At 50.8% G+C, this 9,370-nt stretch overlaps 1 protein-coding gene across 2 annotated transcripts; it reads left to right on the top strand.

Moving 5' to 3' along the window:
* The first annotated feature begins 362 nt into the window (after positions 1 to 362).
* On the top strand, positions 363 to 7,802 carry LOC104333726 (zDHHC palmitoyltransferase 22). 2 transcript variants are annotated; one of them, XM_075412032.1, is made up of 3 exons: positions 363 to 506; positions 1,013 to 1,588; positions 5,808 to 7,802. In XM_075412032.1, exons 2-3 carry the CDS (start codon positions 1,027 to 1,029, stop codon positions 6,071 to 6,073), a joined length of 828 nt encoding a protein of 275 aa, XP_075268147.1. In that variant the 5' UTR covers positions 363 to 506; positions 1,013 to 1,026; the 3' UTR covers positions 6,074 to 7,802. The 2 variants fall into 2 exon arrangements, with proteins under 2 accessions (XP_075268147.1, XP_009937571.2); XM_009939269.2 differs by lacking the exon at positions 363 to 506 and having other exon boundaries at positions 710 to 1,588.
* The last annotated feature ends 1,568 nt before the right edge of the window (positions 7,803 to 9,370 follow it).

The following is a 9,370-nucleotide window of genomic DNA, read 5'->3' as shown; positions in this document are numbered from 1 at the left end:
AGAGCAGGAGGGGAGAGGGAGGGGAGGGCGGACGCCGGGCTGTGCTGCGGCTCGGCTGCCGGGGGGGGTCTCGGCACGGCCGGGGGCGCCTCCGCCGGCGCCAGCCACGCCGGTACCGGGCGCACCCCGCCGCGCCGGGGACACGGGGCCGGCCGGGCGGCGGCCCGCAGCCCCCCGCCGCGGGGACGACCCCCCAGGGCCGTCAGCTCCGCGCACACCGCGGCCTGGGGAGCCCCCGGGGCTGCCGGCGGGGGGCGCTGGGGCTGCCGGGGCACCCCCGCCGCCACCCAGCCAGCTCCCCGCTGCCTGGGCTCCCCCGGGCTGCCCCGGCGACGCCGGCTGAGCCCTGGGGCCTCCGGGGGCGGCGGAACGGCGGGAGCCGCGGCTGCGGGTGCGGGGCGGCCCCGGCTCGGTAGCCCGGCGCCTCAGGTTGCGCCCGCAGAGCGCTGGACCGGCTATTTTGTGCGTTTCCCAATTCCGCGCGGAGCAGGGCAGCGGCCACGGAGGTAATCTGCAGATCCGTGGCTTTCAGGGATGAATTAGAGCATTGGATTTGATCCGTATTGCAGTGGATTAGAGCAACCTCTCCCCCCTCCCCTTCTCCTCCCCCCCCCCCCCAAACCGCTCCCCCCTCCTCCAGCACCACCTTTTTTCCTCTCATGCAGTACCAAAACTGACCCTGCCTGGCAGAGGGACTCTGCTGGGCGAGCGGCGCGGTGCCCGCCTCGCCGGCACACCGCGGGAGCCGGCTCTCCCCTCCAGCCTCCGCAGCCCCCCGGGCACCGCTGCCGCCAGGCCCCGGGGGCGGGCGCCGGGGCCGGGGTGCCTCCGCCGGGCGCCGGGAAGCGGTCGCTGCCCGCGGGCTGTCCCTGTGCCCCGGAGCGGGGTGGGGGGGAGCGGCCCCCGGAGGGCATTTCCCGAGGCGGCGGGGCCGGGACCCGGCGGGAAATGGAAGGATGAAGCGCGCAGCCGGAGCGGTGATGTTCCTTCTCTCCTTGCTTTCCCCCTGCAGGAACGTAATCCGCAATGCTAGTTCTCAGGTTGCTCAATGTTGTCGCTCCAGCCTACTTCTTGTGCATCTCCCTAGTGACCTTCGTCCTCCAGATCTTTCTCTTCATCCCCAGCATGTTCAGAGACCTTTCCACCACCCCACTTCTCTCTCCTGCTCTGCTGCATGGGGCCCTCTTCCTCTTCCTCTCAGCTAACGCCCTGGGCAACTACGTCCTTGTGATCCAGAACTCCCCCGAGGACTTGGGCAAGGGCTTAAACTTGGGCGCAGGAGCCGAAGTGGTGGCGGACTGGCTGGACGGAAGCAGGTCCCCTGGCTCAGCCTTGCCCAGCACTCACTTCTGTAGACTGTGTGCCAGAGTCACCCAGAGGCATGACCACCACTGTTTCTTCACAGGGAACTGCATCGGGAGCAGGAACATGCGAAACTTCATCATGTTCTGCCTCTACACCTCCCTGGCTTGCCTCGACTCCCTGGTGGCAGGCATGGCTTACATTTCTGCTGCACTCTCCATGTCCTTTGCGAACCCGCTGGCCTTCCTCACTCTTCTGCCTCACTCCATCAGCCAGTTCTTCTCAGGTAAGGATTCCTTCCTCAGAGATTAGGAGCGTGTTCTTCCTCCAGAGCTCCCGGGGTTGGGGGCATGCGATCTTCCTCAGTTAGCTGCATGTGGGGAGCGGTGGCGGAGAAACAGGCAAGAGGGAGAACTGGCTGTGTTCAACCAAGCCCTCTGTGGAGGCTACAGACAGCCTGGGACCCAGTCCAGGTTACAGCCACAGCCCTGCTCCTGATGCATCAGGCTGTGGAAAAAGCCCCAGCTTGCTGGTGATAGAATAGGGCTATCTGTCGTGCAGGGAGTGTGTTGCAATTAGACGGAGGAGAGGGCTTTCGCTCATTGTCCTGCAGGTGAGGGGAATCTTTTGCCTATCCTACAGGCAGACGTGGGGGGTCCGTAGGTTTCTGTATCCTACACATCTGCAGGTTCCCCATATCCCAGCGGAGATATTCTCATTCTCTTCATCCAGGTCCACTCACCCTTTCCGCTGTCACCCGCCTCCTGCCCCCTGGCAGCACAAACCTGCTGAGCTCCTGCCATCCTTTTAGCACAGGAGAACTGGGGTTCAGGCAGCAGAAACCAAGAGAGGAGTTAATGTGACAAGATTAGCCACCTCTCTTGCAACTCCGGTCTGGGACACAGCTCTATAGAGAACCAGAGGAAATTCTCTGTGCCTGCTATTTGCAAGAGCTCCACACCAAAAGCAAATATCTCTTTCTCCTTATCCCCATCCTTTATCCTTTCTTCTGCTTCTCCCCCTTCCCCCCTCTCCCTGCATTTCTGTAAATCTCCACAATCTTTCCCCTTCCCTCTCCTGATGCTGCTCCTGTAACTCTTCCTCTGCTCTTCCAGCCTTGCCTCTTTACCTTTCAACATGCCCTCAAACCCTCCAACCTCAACCCTTTCTCTGCACAAACCCAAAAGCTAGATAAAACCTGGTCTCAGAGAAAGGACTGTGCAGACAGCCTAGAATGTTACTCTGCCCTGGGAGTGGCTGCAGAAAAAAGCCATTTGCCCCCGTATGCAGCTCATGGCTCACACACTTAGATCAGTTTTCATTAGACTGAAATAGGTATCCCATATATTTTAGCTTTGCAGATTCAGCTGAGCTTAGTAAGAAGGGCTCAGAGTCTGTTTTGGCTCGCGCACCGTCACCAGAAGTGTTGATTATGATCTGAGCGTGGAGTCTCCGCTGCTGGGGATACAGAAGCCAGAGAGGCCCCAGCTTGCTTTTCGTATTCCAGGCTGGGTTTGCAGGGTTGCCATCTGAAAACAAACAAATATCTCTCTACTTGGCAAATTAGCAGATTTGTCATGGTAATCACTGAGAGACAATAAACATGAAATCCTGCCATGACATTTTTATGGAGTCATTTTTCCGAGTAGAAGAATTTTTGTAAGTAATGTTGCATGAGCTTCACTAGCATTAAAAACATTGGGAACGGTTTTCCCCCGTGCCTAAGCTCTGCTCAGCACAGCAGCCTGGGAGGGGGAGCAGGGATGTGGGAGATTATCAAGGAATTAGTTCTCTCTCTCTGGCTCTGTGGGCTCATCTGCACCGAGCTGGGTCCTGGCATATGTTTGAAGAGCCGCTGAAGTGCCCCAGCTCTGGTGCCAGCAACTGCAGTGCCAAAGACAGCATCTGGGCAGCGTTTGAGTGGGACAGAACAGGGCTGGGTGCAGGGCTGGGAGCTGGGAGCCAGAACACCCTCGAGAGGAAGCGGCTCCAAGCAGCTCCCACCGAACCTCTAGCTCGGCTCCGGGGAGAGCTGCTCCCTCACACAGCAATACAGGGGAGCATTGCTTGCTGAGGAGGAAGGGCCTACTGGGTTTCTACCTGCACATTTAACCTCCAATTCAGGAAAGAAAAACACAGCCTGGGATAGTTACCTGGAAGGGTTGTCCACCCAGTATTTTTCAGCTAAGGTAACTTATTTCTTAAGGTTTGTTGTAGGATCCAAACAGAGCATTGCCATAGCAGAGGAAAAAAATTAACCTTTCTTCTTCTCCAGCACACCCTCTGCACTGGAGGAGGAGTAAAGGAGGATGAAGGGTGAATCTGCCGGTCTTGTGTCAACTGAGTGTTCCTTGCTTTCATGCTGGGAAAATTTTCAGTTGGCTCATTCTGCCCAGACTGTTCTCGGGCATGGATTTCAGAACCTGACCCAGAGTCTATAATTTCAGCCTGTGATTCAGCTTTTCTGGCATAGATAAAGTATGGCAATAAGCTTGAGATCACACCAGGTCAGTTAGAGCGAAAGCGAATCTGAGACTAAAATGGGCTGTGGTGATGAGGCACAAAGGGGCAGCACCTTTGTAAACACAGGTTGGATTGGATACACAAAAGAAATTATAGAAAATGCTTTATGTAGGTAACCTGCAGAAAAGGTTAAAAAAATCATGTATCTGAAAAGCACGGCTCAGAGATGCTTAATATTTGGAAGGGGAAACAAGGGTAATTACTTTCTTGATGTTGAATTTCAGCAGCTTATAGAAATAAAGCTTACAGCTGCCTTGCAAAGCCTTTAAAGAAAATAGCTGTATTTCTCCACATCCCATCTGAATATCGGCTGTAGGGAAGAACAAATGTCTGCCACACTCTGGTCCAGTGAAAGAGGGGCAGAGAAGCCCATGTTTGGCTCTGGGCTTCCTACCTGATAGATTAAGTTCTTCTGACAGAATCGGTATGAAGATTTGTCGTCATCCTAAGGCGCTTGTTCTTCCCTTGCTGTACTGCATGTGAAGCCCCACTAAGCTGAATGGGATTTAATGAGAAAGGAAAGATGACATTGCATTTAGAAAGAAAACTGAGTGACTCCTGTGCCTTTTTTCATGCAATGAAAATCTCTGAGAGCTCGAGGCTGTAGTCAGTGTCCTGACAAATCATCCTCAGAGGGGCCTGCTGGCTGAGCCCAAAGCTTGACGTGATCAGCACGGGTCAGCCCTGATCTCTCACTTACAGCACTGCCGGGTGGAGAAGCTGGGATTCACAGCACTGCAAAACCAGATGGCACCATCTAATCTGGCCTTCTGTATAAGAGAAGCAAGAGGTGCTTATCCAGCCATCCTTGCACTGAACTTACAACCCGAAGCAGCCACGTACTTGTTTGAGGCAGCACACCTCTGTGGTCAGACTCCGGCAGGACTGCGATTGCTCTTGTAGGGCCTTAGAGCGACCACAGCGTTCACCTGCCTGGGTCCATCTGCCTCGTGGTCTTCCAGGGGGACGGGAGCATGCGAGAGATTTTTCATTTTTAAACCTCGCAGGAAGCAGTGAGCGGATATCGGCTATTTATACCAGTACTGACACGCATTCAGTTTTCTTTGTGTTCCTGTGTGTAAATACAGGTGTTTAATAATACACAGATATACATAAAATATGTGTGTACGCACTCATATGCACACACAGAGAGTATTATTTTAATGGGTTTACGTCTGCCTACGCACTGAAAGGTCACTCAGTGATACCTATTATGCTAATATTTTCCAGAAGGAGTTCTAAAATCATTGTAGAGGAAAGGGCCCACAGAATATTTTTATTTAAATATATTCAGCATATACTACAAAAACTGTTGAATTGGGAGCTTGAGACCTACAAAGTGTTTTGAGTATTCTAGCTGCAGCTTTAAAAAAGGAATTTGGATTGTATTTTGGGAAGTTTTCTGTTTCTTTTTCTTGCATTCATATGAAAACTGCCTCTGCCTAATGGTAGTAAAGTCATTACTGATTTATTTTGCTTTTTTAACATATTTTTATATACATATATATATAATGATGAGAGAGAAATCCCAAATCTTTGTGCCTAGTATTAATGCATACAGTGAGGCTTCTGGAAGCATCTGCCTGCTGTAGGACCCACATCTCTTTTCAAACAGAACCTGGAAATCTTAGATTCACTGTGATAAATAGGTAGATCCTTAAATAAACTAACCATTCTTCAAAACCGTGCTGGAGTCTTACAGATACGTTTCGCTTCTGGCTGAATTTGCCCCTGTAATCTAGGTCCTCATATTAACAAAGCAGAGGGAGAATTGTACGGAGACCATTTTCATTTTAGTATTTCCCCAGTGGGATCTGTTGCATCAGAGGCTACAAAGGAAATGATGCCCTGCTCCTAACTCCCCACTGGTGGCCAGAGAATACAGGCAGCTCGTCGGTTCTCGGGGCTGTTACGCTGGCATGTGAGGTGTGTCTAACCTCTTTCTTTTACTGTCCTTCCTCCCCTCAACTCTTGGTCTGCAGGAGCTCTCCTTAGCTCTGAGATGTTTGTCATCCTCATGCTCTACCTCTGGCTTGGGATCGGACTGGCCTGCGCTGGCTTCTGCTGCCACCAGATGCTGCTGATCCTGCGTGGGCAGACGCGGTACCAGGTGCGGAAAGGGATGGTGGTAAGAGCCCGGCCCTGGAGGGAGAACCTGCGAGAGGTCTTTGGCAAGAGGTGGCTGCTAGGACTTCTCATCCCCGTGCTGAACGTGGGAAGTGACTACCGTAGGCAGAAAGAGAAATAAAATCCCCAGGCGTGTGCGTGCATCCCTTGCACACAACACCTCCCTTGTTCTCTCCTTCTGTCTCCTGGATCACTAAAGAGCTGGGCTACTCCATCGCTCGGGATTGCAGCCTCTGTGGGAGGAAAGGACTGGCTATCAAACGGAATAAATTTAGCATATTAACAAGGAGATCACAAACCATGTAGATGAAGAGATACTGCTGCTTAGGAGTCACATCACTGCACCTGCATACGTGGCAACCATCTTTGAACTAGCAGAAAAATTAGTCAGACCCTCCTGTGGCTTTCTGCCTGACTCCCCCAGCCCCATTAGCTGCCCTACATCGTCCCTAACGAACCGCAGCAGGAGCTTTCAGAGAGCCTGGGCTGTTGTGCTAGACTGCAAAAATGGTGTCTGTTCCTTGGGAGGGTTTTGCAGGGTGCCTTTTTGGCTCTTGTGTACTTGAGGTAACTTCACACTACTGAGAAGCCTTTAACAACAGAACTGCAATGCAATCAGGCCACCCTAGGAGCAGGCTATGCACGTAGCTAATGCAGCAGGTAAACCTTCTCTCCACAGGCTAGAAAATCAGGAAGAAAACAAAGAGAAATCCAGAATTTCTCATTTCTGTTCTTGATCTGCTCCCTGTGGAAGGATATGTCAGGGCTGTAGCTCTGCTACTTATTTTTAGAAGTCCTTTGCCCAATGACACCATCGGGGCAAAGCTGCCTTTCTGACAGGAAGCAGCAAGCAGATAAATCATGATCAGACGGAGGTGTAAGGAGAGGAAACCGCAGAGGTGAATGAAAAGGCTGCCTTTGAGAAACTGTGTGATGAGGCAGGCTACACGTGCCAGAGAGAGAGAGAGAGGGAAGTGTGGACACACAGCGAGCTGTCAGGAGGGTGCCAAGAGCCCTGCTGATGTGTCTGAGCCCTGATGCATCACCCTCTCGCAGAGGGCACCTGCACCATTAGTGCTGTGAAGGGTTCAAAATCCCAGAAGGCAGGGAGGTTTTCCAGCTGGTCAGGATGCTTTGCTTTGCACTAAAGCAAACAAAAGTGTTTACCTCGGACGTCCCTGCCACACCGTATTTATAGGCTCTCCAGGGCAATTCCCTCTTGCATTGCTGCAGAGGGGTAAATTCATCCATGTTATAACTCCATTAAGGAGGTTAATGGAATTACTACAGGGATTAATCAGCCTAATGTGTCAGTTGTTTTCTAGCTGCAGCAACAGCCCATGAGATCAGTGCTGAGATCCTGTGCTAACAGGTGTCTTCAGAAAGGATACCATGACACCTCTACCAGGATCATAGTGCTGGATTCCCCAGCAACTGCAACAAGCTGCCTCCGTTTTAGCAAACTGCATCAGCTAATGCAGGCTGGTAGGAATCCATTTCTTCTCTTTAATAGGCTGGGGAGTATGCTGACAAGCTGTGAAAAATGTCATTTCTTCTTCAGAAATGCTCTCGGTGCATCCCAGGTAGGGGAATGCACCTGCTTTCATCCTTGCGTTTCATCCTTGAGCCAGAACAGAGGCACTCATTCCTCCAGGCTTTGTAACCGTCCTTCACTGCTTCACACTTGTATACACGTTTGGATCAATAACAAACAAGTCTATTGTGATGAGAAGAGTAACCATGAAAACATACTGAAAGCACCCTTAGCTGGATAATTAAAGCACGTAGGATATATCTCCTTTCAGACTGGGTGTGTTCACATGAACACACCGCTGTTCCCATGTGTCACACGCTGTATTTTCACTAACAGTGAACAATAAAAAGTGTTCTGATTTTTCACATGAGCTGTATTGTGCTTTTTGACAGTTCATTAGCTGAGTCTGTACATTGGTTACAGCATACGTATTGGACATGTTGAAGGAAAAAGTTAGGTTTTGTTTATTGGCTTTGCCAATAATTCATCATATTATTTTGGACAAGTCCTTTCACCCTTCCTACTTTAATGTAATGAGCAATCTAAAAATGCATCTAATAACCAACTTGTAGACCCATTCTAATTTCTATTTATAAAATACACTGTCAACCCGAACTGAAAGCTACAGGAAAATTAAGCTATCATCATCACCCACAAACAGCATCCTGACGTAAATTATTCCTTACTGGTACAATGGCACTGTGGTGAGCAGACAGTCACCTTGTCGCTGGACCCAGAGCCAGCACCTCGTGCCATACACCTCGCCTTGGAAGGATTCCCAGGATTATTCTTATTCCACAGACTGGCTGATCCAACTTCTTTTTCATACATTTCTGAAGGCAACAGGCTCCCAATGTTTCAGCCAGCAGCTTCCTCACATCAGCAGAAATTATGGTTTGACAGCCTCTCCCTCTGCTTTTGGCATTTGATTGACGCTGCGGTCTCAGGCAGCTCATGGCAGTCGGTGCCTGGTGCCACGCTGCCTCAGGCTGCAAGCTCTTTGGGGCTGCATGCTGAGAAGGGCACAACCAGCTCAGAGTTTTGGTGGGCCGCTCTGTGTGGACAGCCCCCACGCAGCACAACAGGGCTAGCTGTCCGTGAAGCCTGCTGCCTTTTCACACCAGGGCTGGATCGCGCCTGGCCTCTGTGCCAGGGTCACAGCTGTCTGCTCTCACCGTGAAGTCTCGGTCCTTGCTGAAGCACAGAGAGATCCCAGTTTGCATAACTGCAGCACAGCTCCCCACAATTCTTTCTGTCAGACACCTGTGTTCCTGGCTGTAAATTGCTGCAGCGCCATTTTATGCAGCTAAACAGTTCCTTTGCAGCAAACTGCCGGATTCCAGCAGTGGTGGGGGGACTTTGGGGTGGATACAGCCTTTACAGTTACGATCCTCTGGGAATGAAAAGTGCTATAAAAATGTAACATTAGACTGACCCTATATACTGGCTTATTTCTTTGCTCATTCCCAATGTGTGGACTTTTTGCTGAAGCGCAGAGATTTGGGTTGGAGTAGTGGGTCTGCAGGGACAGATGAGAGTAGCTCTTTAGTTATCCAGCTGCCCTGACACCCCTTCCTTGTCATACCTGTGCATTCACTTACAGAAATCCTTGGCAAGAAAATGTAACAGGGCTCAACAACTGTGAACAGAACCTTTGCTCTTAGCTATGATTTCGTAAATGAAGGCTGAGCTCAATGGTAGTGTCACAAATTCTAAACCTGTTTAGAATTTGTCTTTAAACCTGGCTCTAAAGTTTTATAAGGATATATAATAAAAGCTTCACATTTTCTGTGCTTAGAGAGCTATTACTTATTATTTGCACTTTATTAAATAGCAGCTGCAATAGCAAAGATATTTTGGAACATGATTTCTTGTGACAATGTC

Source organism: Opisthocomus hoazin, unplaced genomic scaffold, assembly GCF_030867145.1.
Source record: "Opisthocomus hoazin isolate bOpiHoa1 unplaced genomic scaffold, bOpiHoa1.hap1 HAP1_SCAFFOLD_434, whole genome shotgun sequence".
Classification (NCBI taxonomy): Eukaryota; Metazoa; Chordata; class Aves; order Opisthocomiformes; family Opisthocomidae; genus Opisthocomus; species Opisthocomus hoazin.
This window is presented reverse-complemented; position numbering and strand designations above follow the sequence as displayed.

Coding starts and splice junctions, on each gene's coding strand:
- LOC104333726 (XM_075412032.1), top strand. CDS start 1,027: ATGCTAGTTCTCAGGTTGCTCAATGTTGTCGCTCCAGCCTACTTCTTG. Junction 1,589..5,807: donor CATCAGCCAGTTCTTCTCAG/GTAAGGATTCCT, acceptor CTTGGTCTGCAG/GAGCTCTCCTTAGCTCTGAG.